Source organism: Mastigoproctus giganteus, chromosome 13 (genome assembly GCF_048544385.1).
Source record: "Mastigoproctus giganteus isolate SK-2022 chromosome 13, ASM4854438v1, whole genome shotgun sequence".
NCBI classification, from domain to species: Eukaryota; Metazoa; Arthropoda; class Arachnida; order Uropygi; family Thelyphonidae; genus Mastigoproctus; species Mastigoproctus giganteus.
Genome location: NC_143587.1, coordinates 40,741,252 through 40,767,649, shown reverse-complemented (window position 1 = coordinate 40,767,649; position 26,398 = coordinate 40,741,252). Strand labels below are relative to the sequence as shown.

The 26,398-nt window shown below is 37.7% G+C and overlaps 1 protein-coding gene across 1 annotated transcript in view; it reads left to right on the top strand.

Moving 5' to 3' along the window:
- LOC150075985 (prolow-density lipoprotein receptor-related protein 1-like) overlaps positions 1-26,398 on the top strand; it is a 1,358,636-nt gene that overhangs the window by 824,449 nt on the left and 507,789 nt on the right. Inside the window, 2 exon segments of the mRNA XM_090387555.1 lie at positions 6,347-6,466; positions 17,690-17,818. Coding sequence (XP_090243681.1) covers positions 6,347-6,466; positions 17,690-17,818 — 249 coding nt within the window.

Here is a 26,398-nt window from a genome sequence, read left to right as displayed (position 1 = left end):
AGAGAGGTTTTGGGGGCACCACCCCAGATGTGGGAACAATATTCCATGGCAGGGCGGATTTGCGATTTATACAGAGTGAGCAGCTGTTTGGAAGAAAAGTAACGCTAAGAGCGATAGAAAGAACCAAGTTTTTTAGATGCAGAGGAAGCAATATTTGTAATGTGCTTGTGCCAAGAGAGATTAGAAATGGGAGTGTCACTAAACATAAGCATAGGAGCAGAAGAATCCTTTTTGCGAGATATAAGACAAGACTGAGTTTTAGAAGGGTTGAAATCAACTAAGTTGTCTTTGCCCCACTGGAGAAATACATGAAGATCGGCATTTAAGGAATTGGTAGCAGATTTTCAAGAAGTTGAAGCTGATTGAGCATGACAAGGTTTCTCAAAATGGAAAGTGGAATGCAATGTGCTATCATCGGCAAAACTATGGATAGGATTTCCAGTCAATGGAAGAAGGTCATTAATATACAAGAGGAAAAGAACTGAAATTTGGGGGACACCGGCATTAGTGGAGAAGTTAGAGAGCCATCTACCATCACCCTCAGTGAGCGACCAGAGAGAAAACTGAATAACCAATTACTAAAAACAGTTGGCAAACCATAAGATGGAAGCTTGTTTAGAAGACCTTTATGCCAAACATGATCAAAAGCCTTTGAGATGTCAAGAGCAACTACTCGTGTTTCACCGAACCTTTCCATTGAATTAGTCCATAAATGGGTAACATAAGCCAGAATATCATAAGTGGATCCACACTGACGGAATCCATACTGGTGATCGTTGATCAGACGGAAGATTTCTAGGTAGTTTATAAGAGTTGGCGGTTAATTGATTTCTCCATTACTTTAGAAAGAGTAGAAGTAATTGCAATGGGACGATAATTTGATGGGAGGGATTTGTTACCCTTTTTAAGAACTGGCTGGATATGAGCAAATTTCCAAGCAGAAGGAAAAACACCTTTGGAATAAGAAAGTGAAAAAAGGTGGCAAAGAATAGGAGTAAGTTCTGGAGCACAGGTTTTGAGAACAAGTGGAGAAATACCATCAGGACCTGGAGCTTTCTTAGCATCAAGATTCATCAAAATCCTTCTGATATCCTTTTGATGGAAGACCACAGGAGGCATTGAATTGAATGTGTTGGGAATGGTGGGAGGTGTTTTACCAAGATCATTAATACATGAGCTGGAAGAAAAATGGTATGCTAGCAGGTCAGCTTTATCCTTGGCTGAAGTGACAACAGAACCATCCGGTTTGGACAGAGGTAGAAGCAGAGATGGGCAAAAGTTGCGGCCAATAGCTTTGGCAAGAGACCAGAATGCTCGGCGACAGTTAGGCCAAGAAGCAAGTTTTCTACTCTTAGCCTGTTCAAACTCTAGTTTGGACTGATTAATAACTGCTTTACAATTGTTGCGAGCTTTGGTGTAGGCAGAAAATGAAACTGAAGAATTAGAAACAAGCCAATTACGATATGCAACATTCTTCTCTTGAACAGCCTTAGCACATTTATTGGAAAACGAAGGTTTAGATAAAGGATGAGATTTTAAAGTGGAGTGTGGGATAAAGGATTCCATTCTGCAAGAATAATTTCATTGACACGATCTGAGCAAACGTTGACATCAGAAATTTTGAAACAGTAATCTGACCAAAGAAAAGAAGTCTCGCAGGTCATCCCATTTTGCATTCTTGTAATGCCAAACAACACGAGGTTGGGAATAGCTATGAGATAAAGGTTCCATTGGAGAAGAGACAATCAACAAGTTGTGATCTGAAGTGCCTAAAGGAGCTCTCACTTCGACCATATACTTAGAAGGGTTGTTTGTGAGATAAAGATCAAGCGTATTGGCTGTATGATTAGGATTGTCCGGTATTCTTGTAGGTAAATGAACAATCTGTGCTAGGTCATTAGTAATTGCAAAAGCCTCAGCATCTCGACCTGCTGGGTCGGTGTGACTAGAAAATGGAAGCCAGCTGGAGTTGTGAACATTAAAATCACCAAGGAAAGTTACCTCACTGTTAGGAAAGTTGGACTGGAGAAAGTCAAGTTGCAAAGAGAGGAAGTCAAAGAGCTCCAAGTGATTAGTGGAGTTGAGAGAACGGTCGAGCCAACAAATGAATTTGACACAATGAGGTAGGGAGATTTTAAGCCAGAGAAGATCAAAGAGAGGAGATTCCAAATTGCCAAGTCTCTGGTAGGGAATATCAGAACGGACATATGCACAAGTACCACCTTTGAGGCGAAAGGAATCATACAGCGAATAATTTGGGCATCTGAGATGAGCAGTAGTTGAATCAACCGATAACTGAGATTCTCTCAGAAAAAGTACATGGGGTTTGGCACACTGCAAGTGGAAATGGACATCATTGAGATTAGAATTGAGACCACGTATATTTGTGAAATGAATTAGGAAGTGCTTGGGAGGTTTAGATCTTTTCGCAGATAAGCTTGCTCTATTAGTTTGACAATTCATGGTGTATTCAATGGTAAGAAAAAGTGGGTGGGACATGCTGTATGAAGTAATGAAATTTTTGGATATGGCATACACATGGTAAGAATATACCCAGTTCCTTGGCATAACGTGGCCTCGACAATGCTCCCCGCATACACACTACTCGGACTCCCTCCAGTCACTATCTGGCAGAGTAGAGGTAGCAAGATTATACACTGGCTGATCCAGAAGCCTCCTAGAGAGTTACCAATAGGTTCGGTCCGTTGTACCAACTAGCGGCCGGCCTGCAAACACCGTTTTAGAGCTGTACTCTCGAAATGTAAGGAATATTGGATCTCGCCACGACGTTCATCATAACCTCAAAAATCGTCAATCATACTGCATGTTGGAAGAGATAGAGAAGGGTTGACCGGAACTTCGGTTGGGTTGAATGGAACTTAATTAGTGATTATTTGTCTTCGCGCATGCGCGTAAAGGACCACGAGTTGGAGATTAGATATGGCCAGCAAACATTAACAGAATTGCCATGTAATTTAATTTCAGTGGTTTCTTCAATTAATAGACTCGTATAATTACGTTGGACACTTAAATATTTTGGCCTTTTTAAATAAAAAAGTATGTTTTTCATTAACGGCATGAAAGGCCAATTCTAATGCTGCTGAACGAGAAGCACAAACTGAGGCGACATGTTGATTAACACGAAAATTTAGAGGAAACTGCATAGAACCCTAATAAGACGAGTCATTTTTTCGATACGTATGGAAAAAATGACTACATTAAAGGAATTGAAGGCCAGAACATACAATATTCCTGCACTTTTCAGTCATGTAAAATTACATAAGACCGGCTTTCCTATTCGGCCTATTGTTTCCTACAGAAACTCGGCGTTTTCATCCTTGGCCACACATGTATATAGCATTATAAAACCCTTTAGACAGGTGATACAGTTTGGGATTAAGAACTATGATACACTATTTAATAACCTTAAGGACTGTAGACTTGGCGGTAATAATAATTTATTCTCACTAGATGTTTCCTCATTATATATGAACTTAAACATTGAATAAACATTAGATATTCTTTGAGATATGTTAAATAATAGCTCAATACCAATTAATTATACAAAGCTTCCTATTAAGGAAATTTTTCACTTAATTAAACTCTTAGTTGAAGCCAACTATATCACCTTTCGAAACAAAGTATACAAACAAATTTTTGTGGCAGTTGGATGAAGCCTGAACAGCCTAATATCGGAGATCTATCTCTCAATGATGAAATGTATACATTTGATGCCTTTTCTACCCCGTATCACATATGGGAGGTATTTAGATGATATTCTAGTCATTACCGATAGTAGCACTATCCAAGACATTTTACATTCATTTAATAATATTCATTCTAGACTCAAATTTACATTGGAGAGGGAGAATACGGATACTAAGTCATTAAATTTTCTAAATTTCACACTTACTCGCGAATAAAATCCAATTTAACATCTATCGTAAACCTACAAACACCGATATGCTTCTGCATTATAACAGCTATCACCTGTTCACCTACAAAAGATCGATTATCTTTAATCAATTTCTCAATGCTTATAAATATTCAACGACGGAATCTGCTTTGGACTCAGAAATACAAATATTAACCAGCAGATTCTTAAACAGGGGTTATCCACTTGCTACAATAAACAGAATTAGGGTACAAGCTAAGGATAGAATACAAAAAAATACACCAATCAACAATAGCAATATCAAAAAATACTTTATTTCTGTCCCATATGTTGAACAGTAGCACAAACAATTTAACAGATTCTTTAAAGATACCAAATTTAAAATTGTAGCCAGGCCAATATGGAAATTACACACTATACGGAACAATGCTCAGTCCTTTCCTTGTTCACAAAACAAATAAATGCCCTAGTATACATTTTTTGCAGTGATTACAACTCGTCTTATCAGGGTTCTACACAGTTGAATTTTCATGTTAATCAACACATGGCCTCAGTTTGTGCTTCTTGTTCAGCAGCGTCAGAATTGCCTTTCATGCTATTAATGAAAAACATACTTTTTTGTTTAACGAGGCCAAAATACTTAGTGTCCAACATAATTATACGAGTATTAATGCTCGTAATAAATGTCTCGAAATTGCAGAAACCATTGAAATTAAATTACATGGGAATTCTGTTAATGTTCACCCGCCATATCTAATCTCCGACTTGAGGTCCTTTATACACGTGCGCAAAGACAAATAATCCCTATTTAAGTTCCATGCTCACCCTTATTTGGTAATTTTCATTCCTGTGATCAAGACACGGTCGAAAAGCAATGTCAGCTTCAGGAAGGAAAATCGTTTTGCTTTTTTTTTTTCGTTAAATTAATTTTTTACTTAATTTTTAATTGTGTTAAATTGAGTTTTAATTGTGTTCATTTGATTTTTAATTATTTCTTACTGTAACCTAAGATTTTTGATTTTTTTTTTTTTTTTTTCTAATTGTTTTCGTTTTCATTTCTGGAGAGTATCATACGGAAATGTTTTTTGTATCATATTGAAGTAAACTTCTCTTATTCTTTTACAAATACTAAATACACTCCATAGTTTTCTTTAAAAAATAAATTTCCCTGTTGTATGTAAAATGAAATAAGTTATAACTTTGGATTGAAGAAAGTTAACTCTGCATTTCTTAATATTCAAATTGCCATGATTTCCATTTGATATCAGAAGACTGCAGAAGCTTTACTTCTAAGCCTTCAGCAGTTTAAATAGCATAATTTACAAGGGACGTTTGAAAAGCTCATGGCCTGAGTATGAAGGGCTTATCTGATGCTAATGCATTGGTTCCAGGTGTGATGTAAATTTTCTCATGGGCCTCCAACAATACATCCACTGCTGCAATGACATCACTGTAATTAGGAAAATGGATACCAGCCAGATATTTTTTCAAATTAGGAAATAGGTGAAAATCCAGTGGTGCTAGATCTGATAAAAATGGGTGATAGGCCAAGATTTCAAAGCCACACTCATACATTGCAGCCATGGTAGTGACATACTTGTGAGCTGGCATGTTGTCCTGGTGGAACAAGACTCCTTTTCTGAGTTTTCCCTCAGCATTTGTCTTTGATGTTTTCACACAAACACCTCATAAGGTCTGTATGATATTCTGCCTGTGACTCTCTGGCATTTCTTAAAGTAATCCACTAGCAACACTACACAACATCCCAAAAACATGATACAATCACCTTACCAGCAGGGGAGAAGAGCTGTGTTTCCAGTGTTTGGACTGCTTCTTTGTCTCTGGCTGAAAGTGATGGATTCATATGACATCCACGGTCACAAACATTGTAAAGAAATTTGCTGGATCTACTTGAAAATGATGCAAATGTTCATTGACTACTCATGGATTTTTGATCTGCTCTCAACAGCTTTTGAGTTTCTTGAAAAGGGTGTCATGCTGACACCTTTTTCATAGCAAAACCCTCTGTTTATTATGGTAAATATGTTCAAATGAGATGCCCAAGACACTGGCAATGCACCAAAGTAGTATAATTGGCATAGTTCTGGAATACATAAGTAGTTCTCATGGACCTTTCATAGTAGCACCTGTGCTATCTTGGGGCCAAAAGAATGAGAAAAAAGCAGATTATTTTTCAGGACTAGGATTTCAAAGGTGTGCGAGTGTATTATTAAGTTCTATCAGCCTATGATTATCTATTCAGAGTGTATTCAGAATATTTATTTAAAATAACTCCATGTAAATTAATTCATATTCAAGTTTTATAGTTTATACTGTGAAATTTGGATATGAATTTGTGAATCAAAAGTATTATTCTTGATACTCAGATAGCAGTCAATATTATTTTATGTACATTTATTAATAGATTTAACATATGAATAATATTTTCAGATGTAAATGAGTGTGACTCAAAATATGTCTGTGCTCAGACTTGTACAGACATGCCTGTTGGATATAAATGCAGCTGTTTACATGGATTTAGACCATTGGACGGTGGTCGGGTTTGTGAAGGTAAGTGCTGCTTTAACCTTGTGATTGTTTGTGAATATCATTATAAATATAGCTTTTGGTTTACTGTTGAATAAAGATAACTCTGGCCCCGAGTGCCAATCGAGTGATTATAGCGATTTCTGAGTGATTTTGAAGCGTTTTTCGTAAAGAGCGGCAGATACTTATAGTATTATTTTTCATTTTTTTAAAGAGTTATATAATTTTGCTCTTCTAAAGTAAAAAAGCTAGCGTACCTAATAGAAAGGAAAGACGCCTTTCTTCTTGTACATAGGACTAATTTACTAATGCACTAACAAATAACCTTACTTTATCGCTTGGTCACTGGTGGCACCACTGGTGGCTGGAAACCTGGGAGAAGAAAGACACCCTCCCAGGGCAAAAAGGAGCAATGATGGACAAAAATAAACAGTCTTCTTGTGGATCTTATGATTCAGACCTAGACAAACATAATCCAGATCGTGACGACACAAATGTATCCCATGCTAAGAGACAAAAAAAAGAAGGAACGGATAAGACCACACCACTCTTTGTAATACTACACTCCTCCACAGACCAACCATTGAGTAAGCTGGCCCCATTTTTGATACAGAAATGTCTCGAAAATGTGGCTGGCCCTCCAAAAATGGTTCGGCGATTAAGATCCGGAGATTTATTGATTGAAATGACCGAACATAGACATGCTGAGAGGCTATTGAAAATATCTACTTTCGGTGGAATTCCCACGACGGTTACCCCACATGCCACCTTAAACTCCTCTAAAGGGGTAATATCAGAGTGGGATCTATTAAACGTATCAGAGGATGAACTTGTGCATGAACTAAGAGATCAAAACGTGGTACAAGCCAAAAGAATTGTTATTAAAAGAAATGGAGAGCCTGCCCCCACACGGGCGGTGATCCTAACATTCAAAACACCAAATCTACCTACTTCTATTACAGCTGGTTATCTTAGATGCCAAGTAAGACCATACATTCCAAATCCAGTCCGGTGCTTTAAGTGCCAAAAATTTGGTCATTCCCAAGCTGTCTGCAGAGGTGTAGCCACTTGTGCTAACTGCGGATCAAAAGAGCATACACACAAACTGTAACACTGAATTGCAAATTTGTCCTAACTGCTATGGTAACCACTCTGCCTTCTCTAAGGAATGCCCTCAATGGAAAAGAGAAAAGAATATTCAAAAATATAAGATTGAGCAGAAAGTAGTAGTAGTAGTAGTGACATGTGATGCAAGAAAGCAAGTGTATGAGCTTATGCAGCATCAGCCAAAAAAAAAAAAAATCACACCATTCCCTCCAAATGCCTGTCCAGTTCCTCCTTAAATTTATTCAACCTATCAACTTCCACAACAACAGATGGAAGTTTGTTCCAGCAATTAACCACCCACTGGCTAAAGGCAAATTTATGCACATCTATTCTACAACTGTCCTTTCTTAATTTGAATTTATGCCCCCTTAGGTTCGTAATCTGAACAAGTGGAAGGATCCCATCAGAATTCAGCATGCTCAACCCATTCAAGGTCTTATATACCTCAGTCAGATCACCGCGCAGGTGCCTAGTCTCCAGCCACTGCAATTTGCAGAACTTAAGCCTCTCTTGGTAAGAGGATCCCTTCATTCCCCTCAACAATCTTGTTGCCCTTCTCTGTACACGCTCAAGTAAATCTACATCCTTCCTAAAATGAGGCCTCCAGACCTGTATGCAGTACTCAAGGCATGGCCTGACCATTGCCTTATACAGACGGACAATCACATGACAATCCTTCTCCCTGCTAGCAAAATTCCTATATATCATTGACAAAACCCCATGACCTGCCCTGGCAGCCTGTCTGCATTGCTCAGGAAACTTCATATCTGCCTGCATAATGACTCCCAGGTCTTTTTCATTTTCTACCACCTTAAGTGTAGTACCACACAGTTGGTACGTTTCTCTGGGGTTACTTCTACCCATATGCAGTACTTTGCATTTGTCAAGGTTAAACTTCAGTTGCCACTTCTTAGCCCATCTGCCCAAATTATCTAGATCCTGTTGCAGTAGCACACTGCCATTACTGTCATTAACAACCCTGCCAACATTTGTATCATCTGCAAACTTCAACATTAAGCCTGATATACCTTCATCAATATCATTGATAAATGTACAAAACAACAGTGGACCTAACACCGAACCCTGTGAGACACCACTAATAACATTAGTCCACGAAGAGCAGCACCCATTGATTACCACCTTCTGTCTTCTCCCACTTAACCATCCTTTTATCCATTGTAGCAACTTACCCTTAATACCATTCTGCTCCAATTTGTACAATAGTCTTCCATGCGCAACAGTGTCAAAAGCTTTCCTGAAATCCAAATATATGATATCAAAATTATTTTTTGCATCCAGTTCCTTTGTAACCACATCATAATATCCTATCATATTTGTCAGACGAGACTTTCCCTTAACAAACCCATGCTGTGTCTGAATTATTGCTGCAGTCTTGTGTAGATGATCCTGCAATGCATCTTTAACCAGTGACTCCATTATTTTACCCGGAACAGAAGTTAAACTAACTGGTCTGTAATTACTCGTGTCACCCTTCGATCCCCCTTTGTGAATTGGGGATACATTTGCACATCTCCAGTCCGTGGGAACCTCCCCTGAGTCCAAGGATGCTCTCATAATTATGGCTAAGGGTTTGCTTAGTTGCTTTGCCACCTCCTTTAATATAACTGGATAGATCCCATCAACCCCAGGTGCTTTTCTTATGTTTAACTTCAACAATTTCTCCTCCACTTTGCTTTCAGTTATTAAAAAAATCATTAAGTATCCTGCTACAATTTGATAACCTTCTGCCATTTTCAAGCATTAATAATTCCTCATGTGTGAATGTAGATGCAAAATACTCATTCAGTTTGTTTGCTATCTGAGCAGGATCATCAACAGTCGAACCATTGATGTCAAATGGACCAATCAGATTCATCCCCTTCCTTTTAGAGTTTATATAAGTATAAGTATCCTATCAAGAAGCTAAAAAACACTTTGCAGTACCTGCTAAGTCACCTACATATGCTTCAGTTACCCAACGGCTACGCTCAGTAGAAACTCCTATTCCGAAATAGGCTACTCGAGAAGCAAATACTCCTGTAACAATACCTCTGGATAAGAAGCCTAATGAACAACCAAATGAACGAGCCAAAACTCCTGAAAGAAGCAACACTACTAAATTTATATCCGATACCATGGATATTGATGAAAAGACAGATGAAGATGATTCAATTCTTGAGATTGATCCAGAGGATGACATTGACATGGGTAGGCCAGTCTTCCCAAAAAAAGAAAAAGCAAAAGTAGACAAGCGCAAACAAAAAAATCCGCAGTAAGAAACCAAACCCTCCATTTAAAACCAAACAATGCACACAGTGATTCAATGGAATTGTCGTGGATGTCGTGCTAATTTAGATGACCTCTATGATCTCCTAAGTGAATATAAGCCCGTCGCAGCATGCATACAAGAAACAAACCTGACGAATGCAGTATCTATAACAATTAAACACTTCACCATGTATAGAAAAGATAGAAACTGCTCTAATGCAGCACACAGAGGAGTAGCGCTGTTAGTAAACTCTTCAATTCCCTCCAGACCTGTTCCCTTGCAAACAGCATTGGAGGCAATTGCAGCCCGTATCACCATTGGCATAACGATAACATTAGTCTCATTGTATCTGTCACCAAATCACGCTTACACCCTTGCTGATTTAGATGACCTAGTAGGACAAATACCCGCTCCTTTCTGTATTCTGGGTGACTGGAATGGCCATAACCCCCTATGGGGGTTCTCAACAACTTGACTACAGAGGAAAAATAATTGAGAAATTCTTGGATAAACACAATCTAACTATTTTAAACACCAGTGATCACACATATGTTCATGTACCATCTGGCTCAAGCTCTGCCATTGATCTAACAGTATGTTCTCCAACAGTATTTCCTCTCATAGACTGGACAGTTACTGACAACCCTCTTGGTAGTGATCACTTTCCGATCATCTGTAATTTCTGTACAAGTCTCCCCCGCTCAACAGAATTAGAACAATTTGGAAATTTGACAAGGCCAACTGGGCTAAATATCAAGAAATAGCTCATTTAGATTCCACTATCATTGCAACTGACAAGATTGATTCTGCAGTAAGCTATATCACAGAACGAATAATGACAGCAGCTGAATCTGCTATCCCGAAATCATCATTTAAAATCCGACTCCATCCAAAAATGTGGTGGAATGAAGCATGTAGCATTGCTAAAAGAGAAAGAAATGAATCCTGGAATCAGTTTAGAAAACATCCAACCACAGCCAACCTCCTACAGTTTAAAAGAGCAAGGGCTAAGGCTCGTTATGTAAGACAAATGAGTAAAAAAGAAGCATGGGCGTGCTATGCTGCCACAATAAACAGATTCACAGATACTGCTACAGTCTGGAAAAAAATCAAACATATCAATGGCAAATACTCACTTGCTACTGCTCCGATGCTATTTCTGAAAGGAAAGGAAATTTCTGAACCTGAGGAACTTGCTAATGCATTCAGCTCGTCTTTTGAATCACTCTCAGCTGTTTCTGCCTATGAACCACCCTTTCAGATGCTAAAATGCAGTACAGAAAAGTATAAACAGAATTTTAATACCGCTCTCCAACATTCAAACAATCTGCCGTTGACCATGACTGAATTGCTTAATGTGCTCACAAAAGTGAAAAACAGTGCCCCAGCTCCTGATGGAATTTATTACGCAATGATTTCCCATTTAAGTGAAAGATCACTAAGTGCTCTCTTACTACTCTATAATAGAATTTTCTTAGAGGAATATTACCCCACCAGCTGGTGCCATTCTTATGTGCTAGCCTTCCTAAAACCAGGAAAAGACCACACAGATTCAAGAAACTATCGACCTATCTCCCTAACAAGTTGCTTGGGAAAAACAATGGAAAAAATACTTAACACCCGACTAACGTGGTATTTGGAGACTCAAAACATTCTGAGTCCAAGCCAATATGGTTTTCGGAGAAGTAGATCGACGCTTGATCTCATTATCAAAGCGGAAGCAAATATTCGGAACGCCTTTCTAAGAAATGAAAACTTTGTTATGATATGCGTAGACATCGAGAAGGCATTTGATACAACTTGGCGTTATGGGATTCTTCGGGACTTACATAACTCTGGTCTTCGGGGTCATCTCCCGAAATTTATTCAGAACTTCCTATCTAACAGATCCTTCCAAGTCCTCTTCCACTCGTCAGTTTCTGGAACATATGTTCAAGAAGAGGGAGTTCCCCAGGGCTCAGTGCTGAGTGCAACACTTTTTGCCATCAGGATCGATTCTATAACCAATTGTATACCTAACACAGTTGATGCATACCTGTATGCTGATGACCTTGCCATCTCATGTCATTCTCAATATATGCGACTTATTGAGAGACAACTACAAGGCACCATTAATAGAATAGTCTCTTAGGCCAAAAACAATGGCTACAGAATTTCTAAATCGAAAACAAGTGCAGTACACTTCTGTCATAAACGTTCATTGCATCCTGATCCAAACCTTCAGTTAGACTCCCATTGTATTACATTTCAACCAAGTACTCGTTTTCTGGGTATAATACTTGATAAAAAATTAAACTTCTTTGAACATATAAAATATATTCATACCAGCTGTCTTAAGAAATTAAATATTCTCAGAGTAATCTCCTCTATGTCATGGGGTGCAGATCGGTACATGTTGCTACATTTATACCGCTCATTAATTAGATCCCGCTTATACTATGCATCTCCTGCATACGCCTCAGCCAGGCCAAGTGTACTGAAATGGCTTGATCCCATTCATCATAGTGCATTTCGAATAGCACTGGGTGCCTTTCATACATCCCCCATTTTAAGTCTGTATACGGAAGCCAATGAACCGCCGCTAGACCTTCGGCGACAAATCCTTCTCCTAAATTATGCCGCTAAAATCAGCAGCTTTCCACATCACCTGATATGGCAATATCTCTTCAGACCAAAATGGGAAAACCTCTATCGAACTAAATCACGTTTCAACAAACCGTCTGGCATTAGGCTTCAAGCTCTAAACACTAGCTGGGGACTCAACATGAATAACATAATGCAGGATACTAGCATGCAAATCCAGCCATGGCAACTACCCACGATACATATTGAAAAATACTACCAGAAATGGGGAAAGAATAATCTTCCAGATATTAACATCAGACAATTACATCTGGCCCACTCCACTCAGTTTAGGAGTTACGTGCAGCTATATACAGATGGATCCAAGACTGCTAGTAAAGTTGGTACAGCTGTAGTCCTGCCGGATGCTATCATCACCAAACAGCTCCCCTCAGAATGTAGTAATTATACTGCTGAGTTGTATGGTATTTTACTAGCCCTGGAGAAAATAAAAGAAGCCTCATATACTCAATCCATAATATATACCGATTCATTAAGTGCCGTGAATTGTATGCAATGTAAACGCCCCAACAGTCATCCTCTGGTACAGCTAATCTGGACTCAGTTAATGGCAATTCATGCACGTGGTCACCACATAATTTTTTGTTGGATTCCTGGACACTCTGGAATCCCAGGAAATGAACAGGCAGATTTAGCTGCCAAAAATGCTTAAAATCCTATCTCTTCTAATTTCAGAACACCTTATGTTGACTATAAATGTATTATACAGCAGACCTCTAAAGAACAGTGGAAACGTATATGGGGAAAAAGAAACAAATAATAAACTTTTTGGAATAAAGAAAGAACCCAAACAGTGGCGATCCAGTCTGAGAGGAAATAGAAAAGAAGAAACTGTACTACGCGACTGCGCATTGGTCACACATACCTCACTCACAGTTATTTATTAAGAAAGGAAGATGCCCCACAATGCAGTAACTGTTCATGTCCACTCACTGTAAAGCATATCATTATCGAATGCCCACTATATCTAAGAGAACGAAAAACTGCTTTCTCCTTACTTTTCAAAAATTGCAATCAATTAACACTACATAATGTTCTAGAAGATCATCAGGATATGGATGATGTTTTTGTTTTCCTAAAATCGATTGATAAATATCACCTTGTTTGAATTTTTATCAGAATCAGCACCAAAAACAAAGATATACTAGTCAGAAATCAGTGCATTATAGCCACAGTTGCTGATGCACCAACAAACCTAACAGCAACAACAAAAATAACTCTGCCTCATCAAATATTCTTGCACCCTTTTTATTTAAGTCCTATCTAAATCCTTTTTATGTTTTTCTAGTTTTTTTTTCTTTTATTTTCAGTATGTATGTATGTCTTCAGTTTTTGTCTTGGGCATTTTTTATCTGAAAAATTTTAAAATTAAAGAATATTATTAATTCTCCGTATTTTCGAAACTAAGTTATTATAAAATATTAGGAAAAATTGCAAATTTTTAACGCATTATTAAAATAGTTTATAAAACTTTTTTAAAAAGTTTAATTTTTCATTTTTTACCTTCTTTAATAAAACATTATGTAATACTAAACATTTTTGGTTATACATAAAAAAAAATCCAGATCAGTAGATCCGCTGACAAAAATATGTGGTATTTTATTATTTTTATAACAATAAACTCACCTTGAAAACATACAAGATAAACTACAACCACTACAGTCCTTTATATATTTGTAATGTAATAATTTTTTCGTATAAATAAAAATTAACACAACTTTTCACTGTGCACTATGTATTTGTAAATAAAAGATGTAGGAACATGTCATGCAATAGCGAATCTTATGGCATGAGCTACCCCCCCTTCCTATATCCATTCTTCCACTAATACTCCTGTTGCCATCTAGTATGTCAGCTGTGTGCACAAGAATTAAAAGTACCTGTGCAATTTCATAGAAATCAGTGTGCGGCCGTGCATGCATGCAGCTTAGAGGGAACCGTGTCACTGACGCCTTAGTATTAACTTAAAAATTCTAGTATTAACATAAAAATTCCCTTCTAGTATTAACATAAAAATTCTCTTCTAGTATTAAATTAAAAATTCTCTTTTTATGTTAATACTAGAAGGAAAGGGATGAAGAAAATTGGCTCATAACTAATGACAAATTAAATAAATATTTTTCGTCTACATTCACATGTGAAGAATGCTTTAGAGATGGGAACACTAGAAGTACCCAGGTTGCGATTGGGAGGTAAATGATTTTTTTATAACTGAGAAAACAATTTGCTGAAGTTGCATGGAAATAAGGTGTCTAAAGCTGATACGATGGGATCTATCCACTTAGATTTTAAAAAAAAGCAGTAAAAGAGTTAAGCAAACCCTTGGACATAATTGTGAGAGCATCCTTGGATTCAGGAGAATTTCCCATAGACTGAAGGTTTGCAGGGTATCCTCTTCACAAATGAGGATCAAAGAGTGATGTGAGCAATTATAAACCTGGAAGCTTTATAGACTTTTGTTCCAGTAAAAATAATGGAGTCAGTGGTTAAATAAGTATTGCACAATCAGTTTAATACAAATTGAATTATACAGAAATGACAGCATGGGCTTTTAATGGGGGAGATCCTGTCTGACCAATCTGATTAGTTACTATGAGGTGGTAGATGACTTTCATCAACCAGTGAAATACCACCACTTTGCTTATTGGAGGCTTGAAGTGGTAAAACCCATGTTTAGTCTCTAGAGCAAAGTTTCCGGCATCCCCCTCCCCCCTTCTCCTTCAACCCATGCACAGTACTAAGTACTATAGGTTTTGATACCTTTCGTGTTTGGGGTTTTCATAAAAAAAAAAAAAAAAATGATAAAGTAACAAAGACACTGGATGTAATAATTTATCATTTGTATTTAGATTTCAGTAATTTTGTGTGGATACTGTTCCACACAAAAGACTGTTTTACAAATTGGTGCACTACGACATTAAAATCTAGTAACTGCTGCTGTTTGAGTAGCAGAAGACATAGAGTAGTATCAGTGGGCACTGTGCTTTTCTTGGACTAAGATTATTAATGGAGTCTTTTAGAGTTTAATGCTGAGTGCCTTACAGTTTACAACATTTATTAACAATACTAATGAAGGCATATCAAGCTTAATGTCTAAGTTTTCAGATGATACAGTGGTTGGTTAATACAGTGGTTAATGATAAGGAATCATGCTCTGCAGCAGACCTAGATAAATTAGGCAGATAGGATGTGAAGTGATATTTGAAGTTTAATATTGATAAATGCAAGGTATTTCATATTTGGCAGCAGTACTCCAGAATAACAACAATTAGTTGGGACCACACTCAAGGTCATGGATAATGAGACCTAGGGATAATTTTACATGAAGTTGTCTGAACAGTGTATGCAAGCTGCCAGGACAGCCCATTAGATTGTGTCAATATCTACAGGAACTTTTCCAGCAGGAACAAGGAGGTGATTATCCCATTGTTATAAGGCATTGTTTAGGCCACATACTGAGTGCTGCATACAAGTCTGAAAGCCTCATTTAAAGAAAGATGTGGATCTCTTGGAATGGCTATAGAAAAGAGCAGCCATCTTAGTCAAAAACACAAAGGAATTCTCTTATCACAAAAGACTTTAAAAGACTTTGGCACAGCAAATTGTAAAGCTTGGAAATTAAGCGCGTGTGAGGAGACCACCTGAATTTAGCATTTAAGGTGTTAAATGGATTGAGTAAACTCAATGATGATAATATTCTGTTATTGTTGTAGTTGGGTTTTAGGAGGTGGTATTCTAACCTTTTCTCAGACAGCATGCACACAAGGGGACATAAACTGAATGAAAAAAGGATGGCTACAGTTAGATATGCAAAAATGTGCTTTGAACCAGAGAGTATTTCTTTGTTGCAAGAAACTACCACCTGCTGTGTTGTGGAAGTGGGTAGTTTAAAAAAATCTAAGGATGAATGAGACTTATTATTAGATGGAATGGACAGATGAGGTAGGTAGCATTTTTTTTTTTTTTTTGCTAATGCTGTATAATCCTGCTTCCTTGCATGATTTGTCAGTACTACTACTAATAGTAATAGTAATTACTTGGTTCATTCACTTTCCAGTTTTTAAACAAGGGCATCGGGGATTACATCTGCTGCCAACCAATTCATTTTGATAAAAGTGCAAATTTTTTGGAAAAGATTAAGGAAATGCAGAAAGCATTGGAGGACAATAACCAATATCGAATTCTTTACAGTATGGAGTGTGTTTAGTGGTTTTCAGGTAATGAGTTTTAGATGTGGTCGACAAAACCAGTCTTGCATTATTCCTATACTCGTGATTTTCATGTAAAGGGTTTTCTTTATTTGTAGGTGGACTTTGAAAGTAACTTGTACTGAATTTTTAATCGGAACTGTTTTGTTCAAATGAGACTTATAAAAGCATTAATGATAATGAAAGTGTAATTCAGAACTCAAAAATACATATATTCATTGCAGTAAAATTTCTGAAAGGATACTTGTTGTGACAGGACTTTATATATAATACCGAATTCTAAGATCTATTTGTCCTCAAACTCAGTGTTAATTGTGGTGGCTGTAAAACTTTGAGCTCAACTAAACACCCCTTCTTTAAAAGAGTCTAGCTAGCATCCATTAGCAGTAGGGGTTAAATCTAGATAACTTTTCAAATAAGAATGAAGTGATGCTAACTATATTATTGGAGGTAGTTCATTTCATATTAATTTTGATCAAGTTCCAGATTTATTTTCCTAACACTTTTAGCACAAACCATTATGGCAATTTCTGATTTAATAAATTATATTAACCCTAGGGGCTCACATCTGGTGAGTATGGGCTTGGCATACCCAGGGTCCTGAGCTGGATATCATCATTCTTCTCTTTCTTGATGATTCCTCTCTCTCTCTCTCTCTCTCTCTCTCTCTCTCTCTCTCTCTCTCTCTCTCTCTCTCTCTCTCTCTCTCTCTCTCTCTCTCTCTCACACACACACACACACACACACACACACACACACACACACACACGCACGCACACACACAGGGTAACTCGGAAATTTTTTTGGCCAGTGCAGCGTAAGCCTCAGGCTTCCTTGCACCACATGGCTATTAATGAAAATAATAATATATCTTCTCCACGTTATTGTATTTTTATATGAAAATGAGCTGAAATGTACCATGTCCACGTTTCAAGGGGAAGAAATTTTTTTCTTAATCTACAGATATGTAATTATTTCGATGAATATTTATTGTTTCTGATTGATTATAATTTGTTACAGATATTAATGAATGTGAAGAAGAACATCCTTGCAGCCAACATTGTCACAACACGCATGGTTCTTACGTATGTTCCTGTGATTCGAGTTACGTCTCTACAGATAATGGGACTACTTGCAAAGCTAACAGTAGTATGTTCTTTCAACTTCTCTCTCTCTCTCTGCATATATATATATATATATTTTTTTTTTTTAAAAAAAAAAAAAAAAGTGTTCACCAGCACTTTGTATTGATCTGATAATTTTTTTTCTATTTTTAAATGGACAGTATTTATTTATTTATTTTTTTTGTGAAAATCCCAAACACAAGAGGTATTATAACCTATAGTGGTTAGTACTGTGCATGGGGCTTAGAGATCAGGTATTCTGTGTGTTATCAGACACTCAATCTAAAACACTGTTGGATCCAATATCTTTCTATTACAGAAGATTTAGGAGAAGTGCGGTTGACTTTCCTCCCTAAAATCCACTCATGCACACCTTCACAATGATAAGCCCTGTTACGTCACTTAGGTGACAATGAACAAGTAGAGTGGTTCTCTTCAAGGCACCTGGTCAGCGTGAAGAGGAAAAGACAAAACCCTCCAGCATATGACAGCGCAATGAAACAAATGGCCCTCAGTCCCCAGCGGCTTTCATTCCCCCTCTTACGGCAGCAAGAGGATCAGAATCGAAGCAGATGGTGCTAAGAGTCTCTGGGTACGACCAGGCTGCCATGCACGGAAACTAAACTTAGCCTGTTACAAAATAACATTGTTCATCAGTGAAGACAGGATATTAGAGCTGGAAAAGGAACTAGAAAATGTGAATTGGAATTTCATCGGTTCGGCTGAAACAAGAAGAAGAAGAAGAAATTAGCATTAGTAGAGGCATAAGATGCAAGAAAGCAAGCTTATTCAGCATCAGCCAAAAAAAAAAAAAAAAAAAAAAACACACACACACCCGCTCCCATTTCACCCCTCTGTTCGTTCCAAATACCTGTCCAGCTCAGCCTTCAATTTATTTATTAAGCTATCAATTTCCACAACAAAGGATGGAAGTCTGTTCCACCAACTAACTACCCGCAGGCTAAACTTCCGAACATCTATTCTACAATTGTCTTTCCTCAATTTGAATTTCTGCGCTCTCAGGTAATTATTCTGAGCAAGAGGAAGAATCCCATCAGCATTGAGCATGCCCAAACATTCAAGACTTTATACACCTCAATCAGATCACCTCGACAGGTGCCAAGTCTCCAGACGCTGTAATTTGCAAAACTTAAGCTTTTCTTCGTAGGAGCAACCCTTCATTCCATTCACTAATCATGTTGCCCTTTTCTGTACTCGTCCCAACAGCTCTAAAGCTTTTTAAAATGAGGCCTCTAGATAATCAAGGGGATAATCAACTCCTTTTCCCTGCTTTTAAAATTCCTGTATATCATTGACAAGACACCATGAGCTACTCTTGCATACAGTCTGCATTGCTCAGAAAACTTCATATCTGCCTGCACAATTACCTCCAGTCCTTTTCATTCTCAACCACTGTCAGTGTAGTACCACAGAGTTGATACGTTACTCTGGGGTTACTGCTTTCCATATGCTGTACTTTACATTTGTGAATGTTAAACTTCATTTGCCATCTCTCAGCACAGCTGTTCAACTTTTCTAGATCCTGTTGCAGCAACGTACTGTCATTAGTGTCCTTAACAACCCTGCCAACTTCTGCAAACTTGGACATTAAGCTTATTATACAATCATCAATATATCATTTATAAATACAGAAAACAAAAATGGAACCAACACTGAACCCTGAGGGACTCCACTAATAACATTAGTCCACGATGTGCAGTGTCCATTGATTACGACTCTCTGTCTTCTCCAGCTCAACCATCCCTTTATCCGTAGCACCAATTTTCCTCCAATGCCACACTGCTGTGTCTGAGCTATAACTGAAGTATTGTCTAGATGATCCTGCTGTGCTTCTTTAACCTGTGCCTCCATTAATTTTCCTGGAACAGAGGTTAAACTAACAGGTCTATAATTATTTGTGTCACCCTTTGATCCTCCTTTGTGAATTGGAGTCACATTTGCACATCTCCAGTCCATGGGTACCTCCCCTGAGTCCAAAGAAGCTCTCATAATTATGGCTAAGTATTTGCTTACTTCCTTTGCTGCCTTCTTTAATATAACTGGATAGATCCCATCCACCCCTTTTTTATGTTTATCTTCAACAATTTCTCCTGCACTTGGCTCTCAGTTATTACAAAATCATCTAGCTCACTGCCAGAGTTTAATTCACCTCTGGATTTCCCCTCCCTGAATATAACTTCTCATGTGTGAATGTAGATGTAAAATACTCCTCTAGTTTGTTAGCCACCTGAGCAGGATCATCAACAGTTGAACCATCAATATCCAGTGCACCAATTTGATTCAACTCTTTCCTTCTAGAACTTACATAGGTAAAGAACTCTTTGCTGTTTTTCTTTGCATCCTTTGCCAAAGGTTTCTCATAATCTGCCTTTGCCTGCCTAATCTCCTTTGTGACTTGGTTACAGACCAGCTTATATCTGTCATAGGCTTCCATGTCACCCATTAATTTATATGTATCCTATGCATTTTTTTTCTCTACCATATGTCTCATTAGTTCATCTGACATACATTTTGGCCTAAACCTTGAACAATATTTCTTAATTGGTTATATAAAGCCTAGTTGCTTCCAAGATAAATTCTTTGAATGCCTCCTATTTTGAATTTGCTGTTGGTAACATCATCAGTTGGTCCCACCGTATAGAATTTAAATACTGTCTCAGGCCACCGTAGTCGCCTTTACGAAAGCAAAACTCCTTCCCTTTACCCCTGATGGTAGTTACCTCTTTGAGTAAATCCCACTTCAGCACACTGTGATCACTGCCACCTAGTGGTTCATTTATCTGCAGAATGAAGAATCACTACTGATAATCAGATCAAGAGTATTGCTCCCTCTTGTTGCCTCATGAACATGCTGATGTAGAAAACAATCATCCAATAAATCCACAAAAGCCTTGCTAGTGTGTGAGTGACCAACCCACAAATTCCAGTTAATATCCCTGAAATTAAAATCCCCCATTAGAAGACTCTCTGATTTACTGGCCCACTCTATTTCCCTGTACAATATCTTATTATACTCATCAGAGTCATTAGGCCTATAGCACACTCCTACTCTCAATTTTGATTTCCCTATGCTTATGTCACACCAAACTGACTCGATACTGCCCTGTCCATCGATGTCGACTGGCTTCACTTCCTTGGACTTTATGTGTTTCTTAACTAATAGCATAACCCCTCCTCCCCTCCTGTCCTGTCTATCCTTTCTATACACATTGTATTCCCCAAATTCCAGTTCCGCATTACTTATATCTGTGTGACACCACGTCTCTGATATCCCAACAATATCTGCCTTTGATGTTTTGAGCAATACCTCAAATTCATGAAATTTACCAAACTCCTAGCATTGCTGTACACGCAAGTACACATGCACCTGTTCCTATTCGTAGCTACCCTAACACAACCCATGTGTTTACTTGTACCGCAATGACTCCCAGCAGTCTCTGAAATACCCTGCATCTTGTTTTTCAGGCTGCTGCACATTCCAATAGAAGCAGTGCAAGAATCACTTTCACCTCTACCAGTGGCTGCTGTTAATCCATTAGTTCTGTTACCCCCCTCCCAAGCTAGCAGTTTTCCGACCCACCTAAAACTGGGTCAGTAGCATCAGCAAGTATTCTTTCACCCTTTCTATTTAAGTGTATCCCATCCCTGTAGAAGGAGTCTCTCCTGTTAACACGTACAGACTAGGCAGAAAAATATTCTACCCCTTGAGCCTTGCACAATCTTTCCAGGGCCAAATTGATCGACGAGGCTCTCATCATATATTCCCTCCTATCGTGTCTGGGCAGAATTGCAGACACTTTCAAATTCAACCCTAATTCACTGCTTTTTTTCAACAGTGACCTGTACTTGTTAAGTAATTCTGCCAGTCTTCTACTCTTATATCATTAGTGCCAACATGTACAACAATATCACCTTTTGTGCCCTTAAATGATGATATCTGCTCTACAATGTTATCAACGTTTATCCCTGGCAGACATAACCTGGTCCTGTTCCACCTATCCTTTTTACATACCATGTTCTCCATTTCCCTGACAATAGAGTCACCAACAACTACTAGTTCCTGTGGGACCAGCGCCTTCTGCCTTGCGGGTTGCTGCTGTGTTGCATGATGATCAAGTGCAAGCTCTGGCATTGATGTGGGCAGCTGAGATCCTGATAGGCCCTTCAATTTAGATTCTTCGAGGGTATCAACCCTGTCCTTCAACTCTCATATAGGCCCATAACAACGCTGAGTTGTCATCTGATTTCCTCACACTCCTTACATCAGGCACACACAATGACATTCCCCTTGGCAATATCATGTCACGTGCCTGATTGCTTCACAAAACATCAAGCAAACAGTGCATTTTAAAAGACTGTGATTCAGAGAGCAGCTGCCCCCCTCAGTTCTCCCCTGAGCCATAGCACTCCCATTAGCTTGAGCCTTTTGCTTCACTGCTCTGGTCTGACTCATGATTTCAATTCAATTTAAATAAAATTTCAATTTCAGTACAAAATTATAACCCTAAACTTGTATCCCAATGCAGTTATAACACTATATATCTATATATATTTTCTTCAGTTTTGAGTATTTTCTCCGAGTTCATTATATAACTTCCGTATCAAGTTATGTATTAATTAATAATGTTACGTTTGTAAAATCTAAATCGTTATATGTAATTAGTTAAAAAGTACAATTTAATTAACAATGAAGTTTAACAAGATTAATAAATTTTACTGATTAATTTATAATATTATATACTATACTAAACTAACGCTATCTAGTTCAGGATATAATGTTGTATCGTATAACAATGGCGGCAAGTTACAAACGGTAAATCTACGGATACTTAAGTATTATTTAACTTCCAAAATTTCGCTGTCTCAATTCAGAATAAACCAGGCATCTTGACTACGTCAATAAGCTACTTATAGAAATTAATTTATTATAACAGTCAATAAAGTGGCTAAATTTAGCTAAAAACGTTCCTTTCACCGGAGCTGCAAAACTTGGAAAACACATGGATTGGATACCCTTACTGATACTAAGTAATAACCTACAAAATCTCTATCTAAATTAAAATTTAAACTAAGTATCGTAACTAGGAATATAAAGCTACTCTAGAAAATAAGTTAATATACCAATTTACTAAAACAGAAAAAACTTCTCAATTTTCTGGAGCCGTAAAAACTTTGCCTGCACAAGGCTACTCTCATTCCCAATCCAAAATGAATCACTTATAACTTTATCAAGTGGAAATCTGCTGTACACAAATGGAAACAGTGAAAGGGGCAAATGTGGATTTGGGTTTCTAGTCCATAAAGATGTAAAAAACAACATTTTGGAATTCGCAAGTACATCACCAAGGGTGTCAAGACTAATACTCAAGATTTCTAAGAGGTACAAGCTAAAGGTTATAATGATTTATGCACCAACATCGAGCCATGATGATGAAGAGGTTGAAGAAATGTACACCGAAATTGAGAGTCTTCTGAATGAGCAGAAAACCCACTACACTATTGTTATGGGACTTCAATGATCTAGGTTGGAAAAAGACAAACCTGCACAGAAAGGGGAACTATAGGAAATTTTGGAATTGGTGAAAGAAATGAAAGAAGTGAAAGGCTTGTGGAATTTGCAGAAACTCAAGGATTGTCAGTAATGAACACTTTTTTCAAGAAAAGGGTGAACAGAAAGTGGACATGGAAGGGTCCAAATGGATACAACTGATGAAATCGACTTCATCCTCACTAACAGAAGATATATCATGAATGATATTACCATCCTGAATAAGGTAAATTTTGGAAGTGATCACAGAATGGTAAGATGCAAACTTGACATAGATGTAGGAAAGGAAAGGAAAAAAACTGACTCGAGTAAATAATACGAAGGTCTTTGAGATAACAGATAAGGAGAAAAAGCAGTATGTACTGGAACTTAAGAACAAATTTCGGTTCTGCGGCCCTTTCAGGACCAAGATATTAGCAACACATACAACATACCCAATATTTTTACTGATGAGGTAGAACATGCATTGAAGAAAATGAAGAATCAGAAAGCCCCAGGAGAAGATAAAGTTACTGTAGAGTTGTTAAAATTGCGAGGAAGAGACATAACACAAAAACTGGCGAGGCTCTTCACAAAATGCATTAGAAAAGGTGTGATTCCTAAGGAGTGGAATAATGCAACCATAGTTTTGCTGCAACAAAAATGAGATAAATCAGAAATTGGAAATTATAGACCAATTAGCTTGTTATCCCACATCTACAAGTTGTTCACAAGGGTCATTACTAACAGATTAGAAAGAATACTTGATGAGAATCAACCGAAAGAGCAAGCTGGCTTTAGGACAGGATTCTCAACTATGGATCACCTTCACGTAATATCACAGCTAATGGAGAAAGCAAATGAATATGAAACACCATTATGCCTGGCATTTATGGATTATGAAAAGGCATTTGACTCCATACAGCATAAGGCAATGTTTCAGGCACTGGAAAGACAAGGCATAGATACCCCATATATTATGATTTTGAAGAAAATATATGAGAGTGCTACATCCTTTATTAGACTAGACAAAGACAGTAGCAAATTTAAAATCGAGAAAGGAGTTTGACAAGAAGACACAATATCTCCGAAGTTGTTTACTGCTGCCCTTGAGGAAGCTTTCAGAAGATTAGACTTGTCACAGAAAGGAGTCAATGTAAACGGAGAGTACCTAAACCATTTACGATTTTCAGATGACATTGTGGTCATAAGCCACAATCTCAAAGAATTAGAAGAAAATCTTAATCAGTTATGCACAGTTAGTAAGGATTTTGGACTAAAGATGAATATGGCTAAAACAAAAGTAATGATGAACAAGTATGTCACAGAAAATGACATAATGATTGAAGGAGCAGTAATGGAAAAGGTGGAGTCATATACTTATCTGGGACAAGTTATGAGCTGTAATAATGATAAATGGCTGGAAGTCAAGAGAAGAATAAATTTTGGATGGATAGCATTCAGGAAATATAGTCACATACTGAAGAGCAATATCCCAGTTTGTCTGAAAAGTAAAATAATGAACCAATGTATACTCCCCACCATGACTTATGGAAGTGAAACTTGGGCACTCACCAAAAGAATGGAAGAGAAGCTAAGAACTACACAGCAAAGACTGGAATGAATTATATTGTGAATCAGAGACTGTTAGATAAGAAGAGAAACACATGGATTAGGCAGTAAACTCAAGTAAAGGACATTCTTATCAAAACTAAAGAACTAAAATTGTCTTGGGCAGGACACATAGCTTGAAGACATGATGACACATGGACTAAGAAAATAGCAGAATGGTACCCAAGAGGAGCTAGAATAAAACCTGGAAGACAATGGTAGAGATGGATAGATGAAATTCATGAGTTTGTGGGTAGTAAATGGATGGCCATTGTGCAAAACAGAAGGAACTGGAAAATTGTTGGAGAGACGTTCATCCTGCAGTGGATTGAAAATGGCTGATGATGATGATCATGACAGGTTCAAGATTGAGAAGATGAAAGAAAATACTTGTTGTCATTAGATTTGAATTTAAGTAAATTATAATTTTCAGGAAATATGTATGAAGGGAGGTTGTTCCAGAAAACAGAAGTTGAAAGAATGAATGAGGAAGAAGAAAAGTTGATTCTGTGAGTTTGAAAATGTACAGTAAAAAGATGCTGACCTGGTTGTGGCACTTGCCTGGACTGGTTTGGAAGAGAGAGAGATGGAGAGAGAGAGAGCGAACAAGCAGGAATTATAGCAGCCAATTCAGAACAACAGGGTCCCCATGGAAGTATGTATAGAAAGGGCATGCAACAGAAACGGAACATTTATGAAACAGAGAGTGGAGAGACTATTAGAGATGAGTCATTAATTAACCTAATTACTCTCCTTTGAATGGAATCCAGTAGTCTGAGGAATTTTTTGGTCACACTATCCCAGATTTGGGTACAATGTTCCATTGTAGCTTGGATTTCTTATTTGTACATAGTGGGCAACTGTTTGGAAGAAAAGTAATGCCAGAAGTGAAAGAGAGAACCCAGTTTTTTAGATTCAGAGGAAGCAGTATTTGTTATGTGCTTATGCAAAGACAGATTAGAAGTCTGAGTGTCTTTGATGATAAGCATATGAACAGAAGAAACCTTTTTATGATATATAAGACAGGACTGAGTTTTAGAAAAATTGAAATCAACTATGTTATCTTTGCCCCACTAGAGAATTACCTGGAAATCAGCATTTAAGAAATTGGTAGTGGATATTCGAGAAGTTGAAGCTGTTAGTGCAGGGCAAGGTTTCCGAAACTGGAAGGTGGAATGCAATGTGCTGCCATCAGCAAAACTATGGATAGGATTTCCAGTCAAAAGGAGGTGGTCGCTAATATACAATTTGAAAGTAACTTGTACTGAATTTTTCATAAGAACTGTTTTGTTCAAATGAGACTTATAAAAGCATTAATGATAATGAAAGTGGAAAAGAGTGAAAGAAAGAACTGAACCTTGGGAAGCACATGCATTAGTGGAGAGGACAGAGAGCTGTTTACCATCACCCACAGTGAGTGGTCAGAGAAAAAACTAGATACCCAAT